This window comes from Pseudopodoces humilis, chromosome 2 (assembly GCF_049639895.1).
Source record: "Pseudopodoces humilis isolate 2021_Gansu_Grassland_sample_001 chromosome 2, ASM4963989v1, whole genome shotgun sequence".
NCBI classification, from domain to species: domain Eukaryota; kingdom Metazoa; phylum Chordata; class Aves; order Passeriformes; family Paridae; genus Pseudopodoces; species Pseudopodoces humilis.
In genome coordinates, this window is record NC_142201.1 from 96,837,565 (window position 1) to 96,862,962 (window position 25,398).

At 39.9% G+C, this 25,398-nt stretch overlaps 1 protein-coding gene across 1 annotated transcript in view; it reads left to right on the forward strand.

The window, feature by feature from the left end:
* Nucleotides 1-1,244: 1,244 nt before the first annotated feature.
* LOC148184931 (uncharacterized) overlaps nucleotides 1,245-25,398 on the forward strand; it is an 84,523-nt gene continuing 60,369 nt past the window's right edge. The window contains exons 1-5 of the mRNA XM_088051308.1: nucleotides 1,245-1,379; nucleotides 1,726-1,808; nucleotides 9,601-9,696; nucleotides 20,636-20,699; nucleotides 23,339-23,404. Of these exons, the coding sequence (XP_087907434.1) occupies nucleotides 1,245-1,379; nucleotides 1,726-1,808; nucleotides 9,601-9,696; nucleotides 20,636-20,699; nucleotides 23,339-23,404 (444 nt within the window). The remainder of the gene's footprint in view (nucleotides 1,380-1,725; nucleotides 1,809-9,600; nucleotides 9,697-20,635; nucleotides 20,700-23,338; nucleotides 23,405-25,398) is intronic.

The following is a 25,398-nucleotide window of genomic DNA, read 5'->3' on the forward strand; positions in this document are numbered from 1 at the left end:
TATGGAAGTAAAGCCTTGAAGAAGACTATATTTTGCATGAGAGAATTTTAGATACAATTTTTTTGTTAGCTTTTATTTTTCAGTGGACTTATTCTGTAAAAAAAAAAAAATACCACAAATGGATGAAAGTAAATAAATAAATGAACAAAAACATTTCACAGTGATAGAAGAAGAAAAGTCGAGGAAGGATGGGAAAGTACAGACATGTCATAAACAGATCATGCATAAAGGTCAACAAGCTACCTAGATGACACCACCATTCTTTTTTTCAAGTATAGAGCTGATGTATCCTCGTTCACAAAAGCAGGTCAAAAGGATGTCTCATTTAATTATTTCCCATGTAACTGCACTTTGTTTTTCACGATGAGAGCACTGAGCACAGAACTGGGCACCAGCTACTGCTCTGCATTCTGAGTTGGTTCCTCTGTTCCTTTGGTTTCTCACCCCTCTAGTTGCTTAATTTGGAGCAGTATCAAACTTGGATTGCTTACGTTTACACAACTGAACCCTATGTGTCCTTGTGTCTGGGCTGACTTTTTCTATTAAGTGAAATGTGTAAGAAGGATAAAGCATAATTTCATAGCCTTTGTGACTGTTTGAAATGAATAGTTTGCTTTCTTGTTGAATTTCTCCTGTTCTTTAGGGACCCTCCCTGAGGCTGTTTTCCACAACTGCCCTTGTACTATGGCACTGGTGCATAAAATGCCCTTTGTTTGGTGAAGAACCAAGAAAGTGTCTGCTTCTTAGGGAGAAAAATAATTTTCTTTTAATTTTCACTATCTTGGAGTGCTTTTGATCCACGTCCTTGGTCTAACATCAGCAGCTATACTGTATCCCTGGGGACAGGAGATGCCCTGAGGAAGGACTGCATGTGAATGTGGTCCAAATTACTATGAATTATGGAAGCAGACAAACCCTGCAGTGCTGTGTGTTGCTGTTGCAAGAAGGTGGGGGTGAGGGAGACCATGGTTTGAGTTGAAATGGACATTTAATGGCCCTCTAGTCCAAGCCCCCTGCAATGAGCAGGGATATCTTCAACTAGGCCAGGGTGCTCAGAATGTCTCCAAGGATGAGGCACCTACCACCTCTATGGGCAATCTGTTCCAGTGTTTTACCACCTTCATTGTAGAAAAGTTTCTTGTATCTAATCTAAACTTACCTTCCTTCAGTTTAAAACCATTTCTCCTTGACCTGGTGTACTGCCCAGTGAGCTGCAAGCTGGGTAGAGCAGGGCTTTGGCTGCCATGGGGTGCCATAGCCCAGCATGTCACGAGGCCAGCAGCAGATCCCTGGGGCTGCTGGGGCTCTCCTCAGGGCCTGAAGTCCGGTATCTTGGTCTCTCTGAGCTCCCTGTGCCTGCACAATATTTCTTTCTTTTGGTAGGTGCCAGAAGGAAAATATATTCATGCTTATGAGGGGTCACATGCTGCCGCTGCATGGGATGTGATTACTCTAGCTATTAATTACAGTTATTAGTTTGGACATTTTCCAGTGTGCTGAGGGAGATTGCCTTTCCACAGAGCAAGAAATATTAGCAGCACACTTTTAAATTCAGTCAGTGTATTTTCTTCCTTTCCTGAGTGTCATCTGGGTCTCATGAGAAATAAGAAAAAGGATGTGAAAGAGGTTGAATTTTTACAGAGCTTTGGAAAGGAACCTTTTAAACAGCCTCCAACAAACTGAGGAAGTAGATAACATTTGACCTTTCCAGTCATACAGTTTCAGAGAACAGGAGGAGAGGATGAGAGAAGACAGGAAGGAGGGGACCTGGAGGGAAACCCAGAACAAACACAGGAGGAGCACGCATGGTATGTGTCTTTCTTGCCCTTCATTACTTACTATTTATTTTTGACAGGCAGAAGGTGAAGCTGTGACTAATGAGGAATTTTCAGGCTCAGCTAAGGCTTATAAAGTAGCTACTGAGACAACAAGCTTTGCAGATGTCTCTAAGGTCATTTCACATGCAAACTGACATTGGCAGAGATGGTGGGCAAGTGCTTAAAATGTGGTGCTCAAATCTAAGCCTAGACAAAGTTCCACAAGCTTCAGGAACACGTCCTTAACTGCACAGCGCTGCAATTCTACAGGTGGCTGTGAAACACAGCAAGAGAGTTCTGTCCTAGTTTAGTCTGGGAGTTGATGCAGTTCAGCCTGATCTGAAGATTTGTCTCACTGAAAGAAAATATGTCCATAAATCAACTATCAAACATGTGTCACAAAAAAAGCCATGTCTAGCTGCTGGAGATAACTCTTACAGTCATGCCTTAGCCATTAAATTTCAGTCTCCAAAAAGGACATGGGTCATCATATGGATAGAGTAAAAATGATCTCTGTGTATTCTTAGAGAATACTTTTGTAATTTTTCTTGTACCCAATACAGTCAATTTTCCATGAAGTCAAAAGAAATATAACTCAAAAGTTGGAAATAATGGCAGGGAAGGGTAAGAAAACTCTGGCAGAACTCTGCTTTTATTGTCAGCTGCCAGTGGGACTCATTCAATGTTTATATCTTATCTTACATACTTTAGAAAGTTAAGGTTAGCATGATATCTGCTAAGAGTCACATGCTTGCTGCATTGCTCCTGGTTGAAACATGCAGCTGTTTGATGAGTAGAATTTAGTGCTTGAGATCATTAATAAAAAAATTTTCAAAGATTATTCTTCCACTGTGCTTCTTTTTAGGACTCACTCACATGGGTATGGATGTGTCTGCTCCCCTCTGCTCCCCTCTGCTCCCATGTAACATTTTTGTTACTTACACTTTTTGTAGTGATACACCTGTTTGTAAGGGAAGAAGCATTCCCTTAAACCAGAGATTAGCCTCCCCTGAGAGGATAGTAGTTTTGTAATTTATTAAATAGAGAGAGATTAATCTGTTTTTATGAAGAAGCAATACTATATAGTTTTGAAAGTTAAAAAACCATTTGCATCACTTGAATTGAATATTCTATTTGCCCACGCTTCTTGAATTTATCTGCATGTGAAAACCCGTAACAATATGAGTGAGTTATTTGGCCACAAATCTATCGAAACCTGGAAGACATGTAGTCCCAAAACTCCATTTTTTGGCAGTGCAAGACAGGAAAATTGACTTCACAATAGCTAAAAAAACACTCTTCAGTTTCCCCTTGCCAGCTGAATTTCTGTCACTGTCTGAGATCAGTTTTGGGTTTTTTCTGTTATGGAAGTTTTACTCCCAGAGGTCAGAAAGGCAGCTCTGCTTGTGAGCTGCCTGGACGTTGAGGTCAGGGTATATCATGTGCGTTTTCCTGATTGCAGCAATGCAAATGTTCTTTCAGTGCAACATAACCTTTCCATGACTAAAATTAGCACAGTGGAAGGTACTAGAAAGTTATTTTTTGACATATACTCTACTCAAGAGCTGAGTAATTTACCCAAAAAGACCCACTAATAGCAGTATGCAATGACTTCCAAGAGCAAAAATGTTCAGGTAATTCTCCAGTGAGATATCAAATGCCATTATTTTCCCTTAATGTTACTGGCAGACTGGGAGGAAGAATAAGAGGATACTTAATTAAGAACAAATAGATGTTCTGATCTCCACCTCTGCTCACCATTCCCCTCCTACCTCCTTTAATATGACTCAGCTGAGACAATAATACAAGCAGCTGTAAAGCAAAGAGCAGCTGCCCCTTGTCTTTTGCTTTAACAGCCAGACTGTACGCCTTGGCACGTGCTAATGTCTCTTACATGTACAGAAGAATAATAGCATTCCTTCATTATCTCTAAATGATGAACTGAGATAATCCCTTGGGCACAAACTGGACACCCTGTGTCCCAGCATGCTATCTGAAAAGGAGACAAGATAAATGAGTGACAGAAAGTCAGCTGTCCTCTCCCTACATCTTCTGATCACCACACTGCTTCTGTCAGTTGTTCTGTTGCTGAGAGTTGAATGAGGAATGGTTGGAGGAGTTTTTAGCCAAAGTATTAATAACTCTCCATCCCTTTGCATGGCAGGAGCCCACTTAAATGACAATAAAATCTCACTGACAAGGAAAAACACTTCCCTTTTAATGATCCAAGTCCCTAAATGAAAATGGCATAGAGCCTTGTTCATAACTCTTACTAAGTATTTAATCTCTTCTCCTTCAAACATCACTCAAATGATGTTTGGCCCTGCTGAGGATGCCTTTTCCACAATAAGGTATCTGTGAGGGGCTTTCTATTGAGAGAAAATAGAGTAGTCAATACTGCTAATGGTGTTGCAGAGAGACATTGGGGTGTTTTATCTAGAAGATGCTACTGGAAATGGTATAGCAACTGACACCTATTGTGACAAATGGAATTTAATATTGGCTCAAGATGAAAAGTTATAATAGAGTGAAAAGAAATTGCCTGAACACAGGCTGATGGTACAATATCATTTATGATACCCTGACATTTTTGACTGGAGGTGATTGATTAACTGGTATATGTATGACTGCAAATTTATGAGCATAATGCAACACAGCCAAAAAACATCACTATGGTTTGTGCATTTTTCTGGCTGTCTTGCTTCTGTTGAATGTTCTTCCTTTCAGTTTGGTTCAACAAAGCCCCAGAAGCTGTAATTTAGAGAACTGTTTACAGAAAACTCCACTAAAGCTGTGGGAAGTTATTAAATATTTTGATTAGAGGTGGAGTATTTATGCAGATTTCAATGGTAGATGTCCTTCTGCACCACTTGGAATAATTGGCAAAATTCCCACCATTTTTAATGATACGGGTTCAGATCTCAGGGCAGTGACCATTGTAGGAAAAACATTCTCTTGGTTGTTGGCCTCTGATGTAGTTGTAGCCCCTGGGAAAAGCATACAGTCACTGAGCATCTGGAGATGTAACAAAACAATATAATTGAGAGAAACATCTACAGAATCAGAGTTTGAGTTGAATAGATATTGGGTACAATAGGAAGGAATAAACAAACTTAACATTTTCTTAATTTTGTGGCATACTGAGAAACAGATCAGTTTTCTCAAATTTACTTGATAAATCACATCTCCTTACCACTTATTTCAAGGCTATCTTTTTAAGCTTTAAGTGTTTTGTTATCCTGCTTTTCTTGAGTTTTCTGATATAGACTATGATTTCTTATGTAAACCCTAGAAATATTTAGCTTTTATAGCATTTTTATATTTTAAAAAGTTGCTTGAGTTTTACTGTAGTCTTGGAGAGCTTGAAAAACATCTGCTACTTTGTAACCTTAGGGCAAAAAGAACATCCCCATTTAAATAAGGGAGGAAAATAAACATGACAAAGATACCAGAGAAAATGTTTTGTGCTTCTCTTGTCTCTGGGCCACAAGCCAATTTGGAAACATTTACACAGCAGCAAATATACAAAACAATCCTTGTGCACAATAGGAACGATATGGGCTGATTCCTACTATTGTCATTTCCTTTAAAGCATTTGGCAATTGCTCTATATCAGTAGATGACTAAGTGAAGAATTAACCTGAAGGATTGGATAAACCCTATTGATAACCCCTAAGGAGAAGAGATAACCCCTGTAACTGAACACACGTAAAGCACACAACACACATGGTTTGAGTAAAACTGATCTGAAGTGCAGAGTCAGACATTGCTAACCTTGGAGTACACCGAATCTCTTTTCTGTGATACATTTGTGATATATTGCTCTGTCAATTTTTTTCTTTTTCTTTCTCTCTTTGCCCCTACTTATTTTTTTCTCTCTTAATGCTTTCTATTCAGGAAGGAGCCCTGCATCTGCTCTCACTCTCCCTTGCATCAGTAGTTTTCATCTCAGCACATACTGTTTGTGATCTGCAATACCTGGAACATTCACACACCAATGAGCAGTCCCATGAGCATGGGAAGTTGTGACTCAAGCCCTCTCTGACAAGGGGCAAATTCTCCATGTCAAATCTGCCCCCACCTCATCCTCACATTTACAAAAGTTGATCAGATGCTCAAACACATTCGGAGAAGTTCCACCTTCCACAGCAGGCAAGCAATAATTGAAATACAACCCTGGCTAAGCTGTTTTGCAGTGTGCAGTGCTATTAAACCCCTGCCTGCCAGAAGAGGCCTGTGAGCTACTGAGTGTTGAGCCTTGCAGGCAATCTCCACCGCTTCTCTCTCTGTAAATATCAAAGCTACTTGAGCTAATTAATTACAGGCTGAGGGATTTTAGTGATTCAAAATATATGTACCCAACACAAAGAGCCTCCCAGTGAGGAAATGAAACTTTTGACTCCATATCTGAGCTAGCTATTTGAAGAAAAACATTGTTATGTTCAGGATGCCAGCATTTCTTTGGTGTTACTGCAAAAATTTCAAATTTTCTCTTGAGATATTATTTAGCATCTTCTGACCAGAAGTCTTCACACCCAGAATGTCCCTGACCAGACCTGTTATCAGATAGTCCAGCTCATGCCACCTCTGCTGTCTTGAAAACTAGTAGGTGTGGGGCTCTTTTTTGGCACAGTGAGGAGCAAGGACTGAAGGTGGCAAGTTCCTTCAACACCCATCAACTTTGCAGCTGATGAGGACAGAATGCAGCATTTAGTGTCACCATATGGAATGCAGACTGAGAGAAATCAAAAAAACCCATATTCCTCAAAGGAAATGTAGCAAAACATACTTTTCAAAATTCAGAGCTGAGGAAATTTCCAGAAATGTGTAAAGTTTGTACTCATCCCCTAGGTTACACTAATATGCTTAAAAATTCCTCTAGGCATTGAAATAAATTTGCATTCTCAATGATAACTTTATCCACTTCACTTGTAAATTTAGCCTAAAAAGTACCTTTATTAATTTTGTCCCTCACATTTCTAACCCTAAACAAGCTCTAACATGAGCAAAAAAGGAAATTATCTCAGGTAAAAGACAAACAAAACTAATCAAACCAAAAAAACCCAAACTAAAAAAAAACAACCAATACAATTGTCCTCAAGGAGAAATTATTTTAATGCTCCTCTCTCTAAGATCATCCCAGAATTCTGTATCGTGTCACACAGTGGACAGCAAGTGTATGGGGCAGTTTTGTGTTTTGAAAACAGGGCTCTGGAGAGGAAATTCTTGAGACTACACTGTCATCAAACAGGAAGCAGGATGCAAATACCATACCAAAAAAATAATATATGGAAGAACTTCAGTCTGGGATAACGCTTCTAGTCTCTGTTAGCAGACTCCTTTTACAAACATTTGAAAGGTTTTAATGAGTGAATCAATACAGAATTCTCTACTGCCTTTCACTATATTGATATCCAGTCATGCTTGGAGGCTCTAAATAAGATTGAGACCTCCTGTGTTGGACAGTATGTATAATCAGCAGGATGAGTGGTCCCTATCTCTACCTTTATACACAAGACAAACAGAGTTAATACTGTCTTACAGGCAGTTACCTGAAACACAGATGATATAAGTCATTTAAACAGAAGAGGAAAAAGCTGAGATCCAAAACCATGTCTCAGGAGCTCCACTCCCTGCATCACCCATGAGTCTGTTTGCCTCTTCAGCATCTCATTGTACAACAGATGGAGGCAGTTGATATCAATAACTTTTTTAGCATCATATAAATATAGATTGCATTGCTGAGAGCTGAGCTGAAGGGGAATGGGAACGGACCCTAACGTTCAATAATATACTGCCCAATTATCATGCCAAAGAAACTAAACTGCATTGCTGATTTAAGTTTGATTTGTAAAATTGAATCACAAATGTCACTGCATACAAATGATCACGGGCAGAAGAATGAGTCTCATTACAATAGACAAGATCTATATGAAATCTGTGAATTTGAAAGCAGATACATCAGTTACCTCTGAATCATTGGCACAATCTCCAATACTTCTACTCAAATGAAAAAGTATTATTACCCTTTGATGCAGTACATGCAAATAAAATATGATGATTCAACGGCAAATTCAGGCAGCTAACCATTGCAGGTTTAAGCTAAGTAAATTTGTTTTAGGCATTTCATGAGTGTAGTAGCTTGATATTGGAAATCAAGTATTTATGGAAGTTGCAATACTAGGTGAAATCGTAAAAATGTCAATAATTATACTATCATTTATAACTGAATGCTACATGATAGAGGTGCTGAGTTCAAAAATGCATCAAAATGTTATTCATAAATACATATACTGTCTCAAAGTTCCAAGGAGCCAGTCAAGCACTGGTAGATGCACAAACAGAAACTAGAGTGTCACAACCTGAAGCTCAGATAAAAACTTGGTTTACAGAATTATTTCAACTTTCAGCAGAACTCTCTTCTACAGTTGTCTATCTTTAGCTCCTGATGTTGTACAGTCTAGAGCTGGAGTAATATGTTACTTATGGCTCAGACATGCCAGGCCTGGAGGATTCTGTAAGCACAGAACATTGCACAGTGAATGTCAGTACGTGACTTCCACTATATATTTAAATTTCAGTGCAGACTTGAACGAGGCTTCCATTAAATTTTGGTGAGTCATTTTCTAATTGGTTCAATACTCTGCCGGTGACATGACCTTGCATCTTTCCAGAATTTGTTAGCCACAGGCATCTTGAAAAATGGTAACTTCTTATGTCTTTTTCTGATGTTCATTTGTATCTCTTCCCTTCAGACCAATATGAAAGGGGTCAGCAATTTGTACAGCCTTTTACTCTTTCATATATATCTTCAGAGATTTTGAGTGGTCAGAAAAAAAAAGGCAATGAAAATATGTGTTGGGAAACCAGCTATTTTTCACCTGATTTCACAGGGAGGTTTGACTGGACAAAGGCAATGATGGCCTATTTTAAGGTAAACATATAATTTTATTTATCTCTGGCATTTTTTGCAAACCTGCAATTTTATTCATCTTTGGTATTATAGGCAGTAGTCTGAAAATAGCATTCCTTCACCTGCAGTTTCAGGAGACATACTATTAGAATTAGCAAGGGCTGTGGAAATGCTATTTGCTTGTACTCAGTTCTCAGAAATTAATCAGAAGCAGAGAAGGTGCACATTCCTAATGTGTTAGATGAAACTGAGTCACCTTCTTTTGAGAAGGGCTGCTATATATGTGGTATGTGCTGAGAATTCTCATGCAGGAACTAAATTAATCCTTTAGCAGGAATGTACCCTTTCACAATTACCAAGCAGTTACAAATGTAGTAGCCAAGGGATTAAGGTATTATTCATTTCATCTGCCTAAGAGTACAAATAAAGAAACCTCATCTCTCAGATAAGCACTTCCATCCTATGATTGCCTAAAAGATCACAGATGCTAGAATATGTGTCCAAAAACTTGTTCTGAGTAAAAAGCCTATGTAATATATACCAGAAAAAAAAAAAAATCATTATTTTGCCAGATAATTTTGTTAATACCATTAGTGCTTTGCCTGGTAGTGATGTGGTGGTAGACACACAAAAAAAGTCAGAAATAGAAATGATAAGAGTGAACTTGAAAATTCAGTGTTGCTTCTCCTTTTGTGTGTTTAATTATGTAGTATTTTAGTTGTAAAATCAAGTTCTGCCCTTAATTATAAGGCTACCAATCCACAATAATTCTCCTGAGGAAGAGTAATGGATTTCATATTCAGAAATTATTATTCTCTAATATGACTTCTTACAAAATATTGACTCTTTTTCAAAATTTCTTTTATAAAGCCCATGTTTTTGTACTGGAGATGTAGAGAATCATCAGGAAGGCCTCGATATTCAATTTGAAGATTCCACACCAAGGAGAAATGGCCATATTCCTGTGTAAGTTATTGTGGTACTTTAATGCCCTCTATCTTAGATGTAGCCATGCAATTTGATGTGAAAAAATAGCAAATGCCTTTTGGAATGGACTAAGAAACAGGGAAAAGCTTAACTCTTTCAGGTACACAGGTTGGATCAGCTGTATTTTTTGTGCAGTTACACGCTAAGAGATGATGTGTAAAACCTGTTTTACAGGCTCATGATTCTAACGTTTCATGGCTATGTTTAAACTTCAGCTTTTATTTCAAAAATGTTATTTGCATTCCTACTGGCAAAATGAGCAAAAGAGAGAATGGCTACAGTGATGCTTTTTGGGTTTACTGACAGCAAATGGAAACACTGAGATGGCATTTTGAGAATTCCTATTAATTTTAGCCTGTGGGCATTTGGGTATCCATCTTCCCCTTGTTGTGGAGCAAAAGTCACAAAATGCCACTTTTTGACTAGTCTGCAGTTAAAGCAAGAGTAGAATATGACCCATGTGGGCTACCTGTGGTAATTATTATCCCCATTGTTCCTTCTCTAGGACCTCTTGCACTCCTTCTCATCTTCTAGCTCATCTTCTAACTTTTCCCACGTGAAGGAGAATTTGTTCCCAATCCTCTCCTACAGAGCATTTTGCCTCCTGTGTAATCAATCAGCAAGGAAAGGTTGCCTGCTGCCCTTTGAAGTGTGCTCCTGGGACAAAGACTGGTCAGGCAGCCAAGTGTTTAAGGACTGGCCTGTTGGTTGCAGTTTCAGACCACTGGAAGTGAAGGGGTGGCTGTGCACAGAAATAGTGTTGTCTTAAAGGGTAGAAAGTGACAGAAAGCAACCTCACTGTCCCCAGAAGCTGAGGGTGCTCTGGCATGAAGTCATCTAGTGTATCTAGTGTACAGCCCACCTTTCAGCAGTACCAAAATGAAGCCATTTCTGGTGGGGAGCCTGCCCATCATTCTGTACTGAGAGCACTGGCTTTCCCTGCTTTCCCTGCTGTCCTACAGGCTATTGCTTAAAATCAGCTGCTGACACTGACAGAAAAATGTTACTTTTTAAAATGTATTTTTTATCCATAAAATACCAATAAGAGTAAGACCACAGTCAAGATGGTATAATACATCACTGCTGATGTTTCAAGCTGGAGCTGCTTTCCATCCAAGTGTTATAGACATAGGTCAAGTCTGCAAACAGTTTGCTTTTTACAGAATAAAACACCGCTTTTCAATACTTGTGTGAGTTAGTGTATATGGTGAAAAGTGGTGCACTGGTAGAAGTCAGAGAACAAATGTATCAAAAACAGCAGCAAGGAATTATCTACCTTTTCTGGCAAAAAGATTACTGTAGCTCAAACACTCAGACAAGTGTAGGGTCTCCACCTCTGTGAAGAGCTAATATCCTTCCCAAATGGAACCAAACACTGGTCAGTCTTCAATTGTCAGAATGAATTTCATAGGAAAGACCTTTAATGTGTCTGTCTCAAAGATAGGTAAGCTAAGGAACAGAAACACTTGTCCTGCTTTTTTTTTCTGACTTTGCTTCTGCAAATTAAATGGCCACATGCTTAGATCAGTCGTTGAAGAATATCCAAGGAAATGCTGCAGCAAGGGTGGATATGCACTGTGTTACAACATAATGTAATAGCACTTTTATATATATATATACATATATATTCTTAATTTTAGCTAAAACAAACCAGAAAAGATTTCTTTAGAAAACTGGTAAGAGGGTTGAGAAGGCATGGAGAAATTCATTCTAGCCTCAGAATTCTTAAGCAGGGTACTGAAGTTTATCACCAAGACAGGAAATTAATAGTTTTGAGGCTGTGTCAGCCTTGTTTCACAATGCAGTTAGGACTGAGGACGTAGCTGTAGCTGTTTCTCAGTAGCACATATGTTCTCATTTAGCTGTCCTTCCAGCAATGCAGCCACTGCCCTTCTCCCAGTTCTGGATTAACTTCATGACTAATTGTTGTAAAGTTTAGGATGACGTGCAATGGGCTGTTCATCCGATAAGCCAAGGGGACACATCACCAACACTGAATGACGCTGATTTCCAAAGGAATTTGTATTTTGGAATTTCTCATCCCCTCCCACAAATCCTCTGCTGAGAAGGCAAGATCAGGACATGTGCTTTAGGGCCTGGGGGGGTGGGGGTGGCCTTATGTCAGACACAACAAGGGATGCAGTGCCCAGAAGTGTAGGAGTTGGGCTGATTTATGACGGTGCTAGGGGAGAGACTATTCCAAAAGGCCTCTTGCCATTTCCTCCTAACGCAATGGCTCTGCAGACAGGCCTTGCAGCAGGAGAGAGGTCAGCAGAACAGGATTACATAAGGCTGCTTGCTATGCAGAAAAACGCAGATGGTCTAAAAGTGTTTCATTTTTTTAAATGAAGTCACATGCCCAAGAGCTGCAGTTTGAGGAAGAAGAGGAGTCTCTGAAGAGCATGTAGAGCAAAAGTTGTTTCATTCTTGTTTTAATTGAAAATAAGTCTGGAGTGTCTCCAGGAAATAAGTCTTGAAGAAGAGTTGGCTCACTCACAGTCCAAGCAATTTAGAGTCACCTCCCTTTACTTGTATTTTATCTTCAGGCGCTTTGGAGGCGTATTTGGATACTTGCACAGATAGTCATCTAGAAGAAACTAGTTCCAGGTTCAGATGGGATCAGCTGGTTGGATTGAATTTCACATGGTGCAGCAAAACAGAGGGTCAATAATTCTCTGCTTCTCAGTAGAGATGCACTCACCATTATTGGGTGTAAAAGGCACTGCTGCTTCTCCTTTATATCCTTGATATTATTCTATCACACCTTAATCCAGAATTTTGTGCTTATTAGAAGGCAATAAAAGGTCACATCAGTACTGAAATTACTACCAGTGCTGTACAGATTTTTAAAAATATATTTTAGGTCACATTGATCTTTTTTCATTTTTATTGCATGTTTTAATTTTTTGATGTTTGTTACACTCTCACTTAACTTATTTTCATCTCTTACAGTTAAAAAGAGACATGATGTCCTGATTTACAATAGCTTTTTTCTCCTTTTACTTTAATTCCTTACTGCATATAATATTTCTTTTCTTTAAGAATACATTATAAAAAAATCAAACAAAAGTAAAAGAAAAGTTACCAGTTATATCTGTCATGGTGGAAATCAGTTTCAGACACAGATATGAAAGCAATAGCATTTCAACTGGTTAATTTATTTAGAGAATTACTATGCTAGATATTGTACGTTTACGCAAATTCAGTGTTCCTGATAAGTACAATGACAGTGCTGTAAATTGAATTCTTCTCTTTAGTGTGACCATAGCACCATTTACACAGTACTTCTCTTTCTTTTTGCCAAAGATTTTTTCTTCCTTGCCTTGCCTTTCAGCAGACACAGCACACAGGGTACTTGTCATTTTCCGAGGAGTCATCCCAAGCCTAAGGCAATGTGCAGGAGCTCTCAGTTCTGACCGAATTTTGTAGCTTGCTTTGAAACATGTCAGAGGAAGGAGACTCCATAGTTTGCTTGGGTGAACTATTCTCCTGTTCTCCTACCCATAAGTATTAGTAAGACTTTCAGACTGCCTATCCTACATCTGCATTACTGAAATGTACTTGGTTCTTCTTTGATTGTCCAGGGACATGAAGAATAGGTTATTTTCCTCCTCTTTGAAGCAAGCTGAACACAGGCTTAAAACTGAGAGGACAGATAGAATAGTATGGTAACAGTGTCGACAAGGAAAAAATAGTGAACCATCTGTAGGATATCTAAAGTTTCTGTGTATTAATGTGTACATAAGATGAAAGGAGTTTGGGAATAAGGTAGAGGATCAGGGTGTCCTCTGCATGATCAACATCATGTCTGAATCCTGTCTGAGAGGTGGTCTGAGTTGCTGCTTGTGAATTTTTTTTAGAAAGATTAAACCTGTCAAGGAAGTTACACAGTTGGAAGTTTTCTTTTAGTTTTCTCTTCTCTACATCAAAACCACCTAATTCATCAAATATTTCTTTGCAGGTCTTGTCTTTTGAACCTTTTCTAGTTTGTTTGGAGCTTGGTTTTCTGTTCTCCAGAGGACTCATTTCAGGTGGGAAAATATACTGAACAGACACTGAGGAGATTGTCTTAGAATTAGTCAAAAAACTAACATCCCTAAATGGATGCTTCTTTTTAAATGAGTGTCTTCGTTTTCCATGTGAAAATGCTGCAGCTAGAGCCCTAAAGTACATCCAGGCCAGATCAGCCTCAGCATTTTTCCATGGCTCAAGGCATCACTACCAAAACTTCCCATTAGCACAGCTATGATGTGGTACACCTGCTCAACAGGAACAGGCTCACATCTCCAGTTCAATGAGGCATTCAAACAGACGTTCAGTAGCCTTTTAGTACCTCCTTCCTTTCAATGGAACCATTGAAAGATCATGCCTGAAGAAGCAAAAAAGGGTTCCTGAAGTAATTAAGAAGAGTTTGTAGCCCCTTAGTCATCCACAAACTAGTTACTCCATTAGTTTAAACAGGGAAGTCTCTAATGGTGTAAGAGAAATGAGAATGCTGTGCCTGGTTGCATGAAGGAAAGCATCACCAAATCAGGATCCCAGACAGGGATGTAACATCAGGTGCTAACAGAAGGATGTGCCATGCTTTGAGGCTCATGGCCTCTGCAAAATGTCTCTGCTTTCCAGCTTAAGTTTGGCCTCCCCTCTGTAGTGGGACCCCATATACCCAAGTGAGCACAGCTAGAGAGGGAATAATAAATCAGGATGACCAGCTGTGCCTGCCTGGAATGGTCAGCAGGAGAGGGGCCAGCAGCAGGAAGAGGGGCAGCAATGTAAATTCAGGTTTTGTTGCATGGAAGGAGCCCGAGGTAGAGTCAGCTTTGTGAGTTGTGAGTGGAAGTACAGGAGGCATGGAAGGTAAGACCCCTTCAAGGGAGGAGATGAAGGAGAAAAGATGGTGTGCTCATGCAGTATTGAGTGATTAAGCATTGAGTGATGAGATCTGTGAGAGAGCCCAAATGACTGTGTGACAGGAAATACTGTTTAACAAAGAAAAGAGAACGGTGTTAAACCGTAAGCGATGCAGTCTCTTTAGCAGAATCGGTGTGGTGTTTATAGAGACACAACAGGAAATTGTCTACAACACCTGGCAAGCAGTATGTTCAACCTCTCACACTGCACAAATAAAAAAAAAAATTAAGCTCACAGAGAATAGAAGACTTGTTTCTGGGGCCTCATTGGATGTGTACACAAGGATTTCTTGGCGGGTTTTGGATAGACGGTGGAGAGAATAAGGGTTTGTTGCAGAATTGAAGACTTAATAGTAGGCTAATAAATTCTGTAAATGTTTCATTTCTGCAGCCAAGAAACACTTGGAAACAAGCCTTGACGCCTCTGATCTCCAGTTGCTAATGAAATTATATTGTGCTATTGCTTTTCTATTAAAAACAAAACAAAAAAATGCCCTCTAATATTTAGATGCCAGATTTTCTAGTTTTCCTTTCTGCATTATTTCCTAGGTTTAGGTCCTGCCGGCCAGTTTCATCGGGGAGCTTATTATTCCACTGGAGGAGCAGCAGAGGCTGGCGGAGGAGGGGGATGGATGCTGCTGACATTCCCCCGCCCAGGTTCCCTCCGTGCAGCCGCTCGGCGCTGCCCAGGGCGGCGGGCTCGGAGCGCCGCCCGCCGGCCGCTCCCGCCCGAGCCCGGGGAGGGGAACCGGGAACCGGGAATAGGGAACCGGGAGCCGGGAATAGGGAACCGGGAATAGGGAACCGGGAGCCGGGAACCGGGAGCCGGGAATAGGGAACCGGGAACCGGGAGCCGGGAACCGGGAACCGGGATCCTCCCGAACCTCCCGCGGTGCTGCTGCTCAGACCCGTAATGACTGCTCTGCTGGACCCTGGCAGCAACCTGTGCGCCCTGCCTCGGGAATTTCTGTGCCCACCAGCAGCAGGCTCCGGACGGGAGGAGAGAACTCGGCGGGTTTTGTTGGTTTCCAGTATGGGCTTTTTTCCTTCTAGATTCTCCCCTCCTACAGGGCAGGTATAGGTGAATGTTGTAGGGCTTTCTCACAGAAAGTTATTTGAGGCTAAAGGGACTCAATGGCTGGCAAGAATTGTTCTGTGGCATCCCTTTCACTTGTTGGTCCCTGTGTCCTGGTTGCCCCCAGCACAAATACCCACACGAGCCATGAATTGTCACCAAGGTGTTTAGGGATGGGAACACCTTTAGTCAGTGAACAGATTTGTCTGGCACATCACCTTGCCAGCAAAACTGACCTACTGATAGACCAGGCATACACAGTGAGGGAGGGTGGAGAGGTCTTTGCTCTGACTTAAAAAGTTTGCTATTGGCTTTTACTAGAAAATACAAACAACATGCTGAGTTTGTTACAGCAGCAGCTCTGTTCTCTGTGCAGCTCTCACAGAAGCTGCTTTTTCATGCAGAGAAGCCGTGCTGCCCGGGCTGACAGTTTGTTGGTATCAGCTCTACATTAAGAGCCTCTCAGTGCCTGACATCTCCGGAGGCTTTGCTGTTTCACCTTTCGAGGGGGATGTGGTCTGTTTATCTCTCAGTTGCTTCTGTTGCAGTTTTCTATTCTTCAGCCAAAGCAGTTTTGGAAAATTCTTACCTTATCTGCAAATTAACCCTTTTCCTCATCAGGCATCAGTAATACTCCTAAAATATAATTTAATTTTTTTCCCTGAAGTCCATCTGTTTGCATTCCCTTTGAGACTTCTATTTTCTGCTGCTAAATTGTTCTTCCTCATTTTCATTCTCCTCATAGTTTCCCTCTTTCGATTAGTCCCACATTCTCAAAAAAAAAAAGTTCCTTGCAATTACAATATCAGTTGGGGAAAGGGAGAAAAAAGTAGCCAACAGCTGAAAGTTGTCCTTTCTTTCAACTGTGCCAAAAACTGCTTACAGCCTCCTGGTTTCATTCAGAGACTGCCAGTTAATGACCTCTCTAAGGGTCAAGTATTGACAGGGATTGGTATTCTTGTACGTGTATTCTTTCAACAACTGAATCCTGAAATGGGAGTTACAGTATTTTGTATTCCAAGATACAATGTTAATTTTTTTTTTGTCTAAGTATGACACCTCAGCTCATTTGAGGAAAAGTTTGATTTGTTTTTGGGATGTACTGTATCAAAATGTCCTACTCTGTGGATCAGCAAATTTCAGTGAATTCTGAAGGACTAAATGCTTTCCCCCTCTCCATTTTGTGCTGTGTTTGATGTTATCCTGGCTGCAGTTTCGTCAGAAACTGTGAGCAAAATAGCGTGGCAAGGCAGTGAGTAGAAGACCTTCACAGGAAAATTAAATGACACAAGAATGGCATTAGGGATTTGTAATGAGGGTGCTGCTGAGAGATGGTTACCAGCATAAATGTCAGGGAACAAGCCTGCTGTGAGAGGTGTGATTGCTCAAATGAGCATTGAGTCTTCATGGTTATGAAAGCCCCACGTGCCATTTTCCATAAAAGTAGTGATGTTAAAATCCAATGATCCACCAAATTCTGTCACGTTTTCTCATCACAAGAAATGCCTTATCTAGTTGCAATTTGATGTGCAATTCTTCCTTCTCTGTACTTTATGCAGAAAGGAGCTCTCAGCACTGCAGAAAAAGAAAATTTGTTCCCATGTGTTGTGAACAAAGCCTGATTAAATTTCCTAAACAAAACCTATTTTGGACAATAATGCTGACCTTGGGAGTAGTTAGCTTTTAATATGCTTTTCCACATGCTAGTTTTAAAAAATTGAGAGCATAGCTAAGTAGCTCCAGTTAGTGAAAACTTGAATTAAATAATCCAAAGGAATTTTCCGTTGTCTCAATGAATCAGTCTGGAAAATGGGTATGTTCTTGGTACAGAAGAGTTTGAGCAGTTTTGAAGTATAATTCCTTGGGTGTAGGTCATCTCTAAACTCAGGTTGTAGGAACTCCCTTTCTGGATGAAAGGTGCATTAACAAAAGTTGGTGAATTCTATACCCATGACAGTTCACTCTTCAGTAAACTCTGCCATCAGCAACCACTTTAATGTATCCCCAAGTCTTGCACTGAAATTTTGCTTGACCTTTTTGGGTATCTCTGCTAGGTGACTGATTGTGCTGGTCCATAGAGCAGTTGGACAAGTGAAGCACTACTGGCAAGTAAAAATCCTTGTTTTGTTTTCTCTAAGTGCAGGACTGAAAGTTTTGGTTTGTGAGCTGACTGCTCCCTAGCCAGAGGGCTCAGCCATGGGGGTGTTTGTATCACCCCACACAACCCCCCCTCTCTCTCTGTGCCCTGGAGAGGACAAGCCTGATGAAGGACTCTTGCAAGAAGCGAGGAGAAGGTTCACCTCTGTTCTCTCAGAATCTGAGGCACTTACAAGGGAAGATAAATGGAGCCTCAAGTGAGCAACTACCAGCAGCCCTTCTTCTGTTCTGCTGGGAGAAAAATGGGTCCTGTTCTTTCCCTCTCCCCTCCTGTTCCCCTTCACCACACCAAATCTGGCCCAAGAGGAACTCTGCAGCTGTCCTGGGAAAGGAGAGTGGGCTCCCCAGGACCAGACCCACCTGTCCACCCTGGCAGGCTGACAAAGGAAACTGGGAAGCACCCAGGTAGGGACACAGTCAGGTAGTGCTGCAAAAATGAGAGGCAGTGATTTGGTGCTGTGCTGTGCTGCTCAAAACCCCTGGAGCTGAGAAGGGCAGCTGGAAAGAAGAAAAAATAGAAATTATTTTGGTCCAAAATGAAATATTTTTTTCAACTTCATCCTTCTTATTTTTGGTGCATAGTTAAAGGGAATATGAATTCTGTTCAAGCTTTTTCCTTCATTTTATGTCAACTTTAAATCAAATTAATGTGAATATGACTAGGATTCCAACTGAAAAGTGGAAAGCCAAATAGCTCCTTGGAATTGATAATAGTAATGAAAAAAAGTATTTTCAAAACAAGGACTTTATGCTGCCAGCATCTAAAAGAACTACTTCAAGGCTTTTGAAATCCCTCAGTACACACATGCACCCATATTTCTTATGGGCTGCATGCTGAGTTCAATCATGTTTTAAGGTCATCTCATCCTGTGCTTATTGTTTGTTAAATACCGGTGCCAAACTGAGTAGGGAAATTACACAGACTAGTGAATGTAGAATGGTTCTGAGAGGAGAGAGAGTATGCTTGGTCATAATACTAAAATATATGTAATTAATTGCTGTGTTCATTGGAGAAACAGCACGGAACATAAAATTAATCATCAAATGGGGGCTACCAAGTAAAAGAAAAAATCTTGACATTGTCAGGAAGCTGAATAGTTCCTACCCCAGGGGCTCAAAACACTTGGCTGTACATACCTGGAAGAGCTGGCAATGCTCCATCAGACACACAGGAGGTAAAGGAAGAAATAACATCCAAAAGCCAGACCAAAAGTTCAGTGCAATCTCTGTCCATATTATCATGTGGCTCCTTTTCTTAGGAGGATTAAAATCCTTGTATTTTTGCTGGTCTCAGTAATTTTCTTTCAATAATGTACTGGTATTACCTAGTGTGGGGAACATAAGTCAAGTGACTTAATTTTTGGCAGTTATAAGGGCTGTAACAGAAAGTATTACTTTTATTTCACATCATTAGGTCAAATTAAGTTTATCAGCTGGAATTCATGCTGTTAACCAGGGGATGTGAAGAGCCTCTTCATACTGCTTCTTGGGTTTTAAAGGGAAAAAAAAATCCTCTTTTCTCTTAAGACTGGTGCATGTTTCAGGGCAATACTACTTAGACTTTTCCATGACATTTTTCTTGAATGGTCCATGGTACACTGGGGGCTGTGAAGCAAAACTAAGTGAGCCTCTTGTTTACACTTTTTCCTCTCCTTTGTCAGGTTATTGCTCCCTTTCGGACCTAACTTTGTTTTCATGTTTTCTCTTTCAAGTAGTCCCTTATGAATCCTCTTTCTCCTCACAAATCTTCCACGGACTGCCTTGTTTTTCCCATGTCTGTAATAATCATACCTATAAGATGTTTTGGTGGTAAAGAGGCAGTTGCATGGAGTAAAGATGTGTGTAATTAAGAGGTCAGAGCTTGCACCCTGAAATAAATGGCTCTCTGATAAATTACTTGGCTCTCAGTGAATGCTGAGCACTGATAGTACTGAACTGAGGAACTGCTGTTAGCAATTTGCCTCTCTGAAACACCTGGAAATGTGGATGGTGATGGGAATGTGCTCAAATACTACTAAGAGTTGTGAGAACCAGTGACAAGGAAAACAAACTGAATAAAGCCTCATTTTTATGACAAGAGATAACTCGTATTTATAATATCTCACTGTTAACTGAGACAGAGATGACTAATTGATATTCCACATCACAGAAGTCTGAGGAGTGAGTTCTGCACTCAAAGTAAAAGTGACCCATATGAGAAATAGATTTAAACAGAGCAGACAAATAAAAGATTTCTACAGAAAAGTGTGTTTCTCTTCTGAGGCTAAAGAGATGATTTGTCAATTTACAAGGGACTGCATGACATCCTGATCAGTTCCTATGATGGGCTTTAAGGGAAAATGCCGAAAGAGAGACTTCAGGAAACCAGAATTAACCTTTAAGAAAGTGTGGGGTTTTGACAGGGAAAAGCAATCACAAGTGCAGAACTGAGAGGAGAACAATGTTCTGATGTTGGGACAATTGCAAAAGCCCAGAAAGGATATGTGAGGGAAAAGGGAAGTAAAGCTTAAAGTCTTGACTTCACAAAAATATCATGCAGAGCTGTCTGGACTGAGACAAGGAACAAAAAACCACACACTCTGGAAAGCATCCAAACATTCTTCTGTGTTACCTTGACTTCCACAAATTTGCAAAGACTGGCTAACCATGAGCAATTTGGTTAGGAGGACATCACCAGCACCATTTATGAAAAGCAAAACTTCACAAGAGCAATGGGCAAGATCTCAGTAGAAGATAAATGAGTTCTTACTCAGAAAGTAAATGTAACTTTTATTAGTTTTAGGTGTACAAGCCAGTGTTTCGTCAGAGATGGTGGTAGTCACAAGGACAGAAAAGCCCAGGTAAGACAAGTGGATGAAATTCAAGTTTGTAGTTGTGATCTTATTGCCATGAAGGGAGTGAGTGAAGTAAATGTATACAGAAATTCCATACTGCAAAAATACAGTTTGTATAATACAATAATATCAATGACAAAAGCATCCTTCACTAATTTTAAAATATATCAAGTTCTTCATCTTATGTGGTGGTGTCTCACCTCAGAAGAAAAGGTGACAAACTGTTAAGAAGAAGTTTAGGACACTTTCCCAGTGGAGAGGAAAGGATTCAGCAGAATACAAAATACATCTGAAAGCCAAACTGTTCACTGTCCAATGGAAAAGCAAAGAAAGGAGCTGGCTAAGATTATTACTGTAGAGAAAAAAGAGAACAAGGAACAGAAGAAACAGAACACACCATTCACTTTCTGGGGGAAAAAAACCCCAATAAATTCTCTAAGCAATAGGATGAAGAAACCTCACAAATTATGTGTCCTGATTAAATGCGGGGGTTTCAACTGAAATATACTCTGTAAACACCAAGAACATTTTTCCTCTGTTTTTCCCTATTAGCTCTCCTCTGCAAAGTATTGAGAGACTCTGGGTTGACATGTTTGGCTGTAGAATTGCCTGAAAAGATACAAAAAGAGGAGTGAACTTCCAAAAATTCTTATCCCAGTCTTCCTTCTTCTCTGCTCTGTCTTGTAAGAAACATGTAGGAACTGATCATCTTTAAGCCTTCTTCCTTATTCCATCATTTTGGTGTAACATGCCAAGGCACACACTCTGCCAGGGTGTAACACTGTGGCTGCCTCTGTAGGAAATCAGGCTGACTCCTTCACTCTGGCTTGACTGAACAGAAGCATACCATCAACAACAAAGTGAAAATAGAACACAAGCAGATCCTTGGTAGGTTTCTGTAGCCAGCTCATCCAAGTGGTTATGGCAAATCGTTTTAGAGAAAAAAATGCCCACGTGGCAGGGAAGAATGGCCTTTGAGAGACACCGCTTCTCCAACAGACTTTCATACTGTGTCTGAGGCCACGAGTTTGGCAGTGAAGTACATAAAATGTAATTTGATGGGATTAGCAGAGTAGTTATTGTAGTTCAGCCAGATAAAAACATCTCACTGCATATTGTTATATATATAATTGAGAATTTATCCTTGGATATATGATTGACTCCTTTTGCTGTCTATGTGCTAACTTCTTCACCCAATTTACTTTATTTGCTAAATATATGACTATGTGTAAATTCTCAACAGATTAATCACAAAGCCTAAATGACACAAAACACAAGCCAGTATGCAATACTGCATTTAATATATTAGTGAATAAAACCAACATCTTCTAATTTTACAGGCATCTAATATTTTTTCTGCAGGTTTGCCAACATTATTTCTGCAATGGTTTTTCTGTGTTTTCTGGCTAAGATAGTAATTTAGAAATTTTTAGTTCAGCTCTAAAAAACTGAGTTTTCCAAGTGTCATTAATGTGATAAAGATGAGGAATCCTCTTATTTTCCCTTTTTTTTTTGTCAAATTATTTTTTGAACACAGATAATTTTTTATCTTTTTTTTTTTAATCAGTAACATTCTGTGCCGGGAAGATTCCCTGGGCATTGCATGACAAAAAATACATGTTTTGAACTTGACACCTGCTAGTTTTCTTTGACATCCTCTGGTTCTTTTTTGGAAGAGAGAATGAATGGATCTTCCCTGTTCATCTTTACTTAGTTTCTGCTGGGTGAGCAGCATTACCCTGCCTTACCTGCTTAATGTTCCTTGAGTATAGATTAAAGTAGGTAGCAAGGGGAGTTATGTGTCATGTAGTGGTGCTTTCTTAAAATAATGTGTGGGAAGAAGGGAAATAGCCTGGAGTTTTCTGCTCCCACTAATTGCCTTTTTCACCAGCTTACTGCAACTCATTCCACACCCTGCAGTTTGTGTTCATGCTGCCACAGAAGTGAGCTGACAATATTTCACTGTGAAAGGCCTTCTGTTGTGTGGTGAAGCTCTATTATTTGTCCTGCCTTTTTGGAAGATAAAAACTCCTAACTAGCTTACTTTATTTTTATTTTTATTTTTCAGCTGTGATAGCCTTAGCTGTCTTTCAAGCCCACTAATCAGTTTCCCAAACCAGAAGCAGGGCACAGATGTAGGGAATTTTCTGTCCTGACCTCACAGTTCCCCAACCTCAACAGCCAAATTAAAGCCATCAATTTCATATCAGAAATGCAGATAAGCCTTCATAAGCTTGCCTCTCTGGTTATGGTCCTTTCATCTGAAAGGCCAGAAGCTCTGTTGATCCTTTCTTTCTCTGTGTACCTCTGCAGCCAGGTAACCTGTTCTTACACTTCTGTTCCAGACTAAACCTGCTCTAGTAATGTCCAACAAGGGATGTGGAGTGAGATGATGGCTTTTCTGCCTCTGCCTATAGGGGTAAAACTTGGCAAAGAATAGGGTAGATCACGTCACAACCAACCTTATCCTTGAATTGAGACTTCTGTTTTTCCTCTGTAATTATTTAAATTAAAGCATTTTTTAAATAAAACAGAATTGCAATGTTCTAATTTAGACCTTTGGGTTCTTAGAGAGTCTTTAATTAGGAAGTGTATTAAAGATGTGAAAAAAATTATAATGTTATTGTTTTCCTGACTTACTTTAGGATGGATGCATACACAAGACTCACACTTTCCCAGAGAACCTTCTGCTGGCTTCCTCCCAAGTCATGGTGAGTTCCATGGTGAAACTGGAGTATGTCCTTCACTTTGTTCCAAATAGGTTTGAAAGCTGATGTGAGGTATCTTGGCCATTTGTTAAATAGAGGGCAAAACATCAACCCTCAATGAGATTTTTTCCTTCCCCACTTTGTGATAGTAGCTTTCAGAATTAACAAATCTAACTGCTTAATTGTCTGGCTCTTTTTTTAATTCTAGTGTGATGCAATCCTTCTCTCCCAGTGTGCAGAATATAAGAATTTAGCACTAATCCCACTTCTTATTATTGTTCTTTCAGTTTGTAGACAAGTTTTTAAAAGCGGTGGGTAGCATTATAGCACATTACTTTATAGTGCATGATAAATTTCTTGTTAATTGCCTTCTTCCAAATGTTACCCTTCATCCTTACTTTTTCCTCATCCTGTCCATGTAACCAACATATATCAAGAGAAGCAGGAGGAATTTGAGGTGGGAAAGGAATAATGTTACTCCTTCTACAGAACTGAGTCTGTGCCTGTTACCCTTGCTGCTCCCACAGAGCTAAAGGGAGAACTAGATGCTCAAAGGGAATTGGCCATGGAGGAAATTTTTTCAGTGAGGAAAAAGAATTGCAGTAGGGAGAAGGCTGTAAGTTGAGAGTCTACATTAAAAAGCAGGCCAAATAAGGAGTACTGATAGAAATTCTGGTTGAATTCATGGTTCATGTAAACATTAGGCAGCTGTCCAGAGCTAATTAAATTTCCCAAGAGTGATTCCCAGTGAGAAGGGATTGCAACTGTCTTACGCAGAAATACAAAAGTTTTAAAAAATATTTTACTAGAGCTATTGATTGTCTGGCTTCATGATTTTTATTGCAGTAATGTCCCAAAAGCTCCATTTTGACCAAATAGAATCACTTGTTTTCTTTCTTTTAATTACTTCTCTGATGTTACTTGTGGGCAGAGGTTCTTCGTTGTTGAGTGCTAGCAAGTGCTGTAATCACATACTGCCAAGTCAACATCTTTCCATAAACAAATTACCTAAGTTTTTACACAGCTTCCATTTCCAAAAGATCTGTGCCCTGAGTTAATCGCTTGTTGTGCTCAGCACTGTTGAGTACTGCTGACTGGTATCTCTGGATCTCACTGAACATTATTAAACACTGGCAGCATAAGAGTGATGAGAAAGTACAAGCAGCAAATGGTTTGCCAGCAGCCAGCACAGGTAAGATGTTCAGAGGCTAATGCTAGCACCCTTGTTCAGTGGTAGTTAAAATACATGGCTGCTTATACATAATGATCCCAGGGATGGAAGGAAAAGTGAGGACAATAGGGACCTATTATATATGGAGATATTCTTTCTTCAGGTTTTTTTACCTCCTTTAGTGTCATGAAAGAGACAAATGACACTCTCTGCTGCCAGTGATTACAGTTTCATAATAGGATTACTACTTCTTTTACACAGGGCACAGCTGGAGTCAGACCTGAAGTTCCCTTGTAGATTCTTATGCTAAGACTGTAGGGGGAGACTGGGGATGGAGTGTAAGTCAAAGCATCATAGTAGGGTGCAGGATCAATTTTGCACTTTGAGAAAAACTCAAGGTGCTCTTATGCTGTAGGCATGTATAGAGATGTAATTTGGGACTGGCCTTTTGACTGGTACACATAAAAGCATTTTGTTTGGAAAAGACCCTTAAGACCATAAAGTCCAACAGTTAAGCCAGCACTGCCAAGTTCACGACTAAACCATGCCCCAAAGCACCATGACTACCCATCTTGTGAACAACTCTGGGGATGTTCAACCACTTCCTTGGGCTGCCTGTTTGAATGCTTGACTTTGTCCAATATCCATTCTAAATCTTGTGGCACAACTTGAGCTTGACTTTGTCCAATATCCATTCTAAATCTTGTGGCACAACTTGAGCTTGACTTTGTCCAATATCCATTCTAAATCTTGTGGCACAACTTGAACTTGACTTTGTCCAATATCCATTCTAAATCTTGTGGCACAACTTGAGCATGTCTTTCCC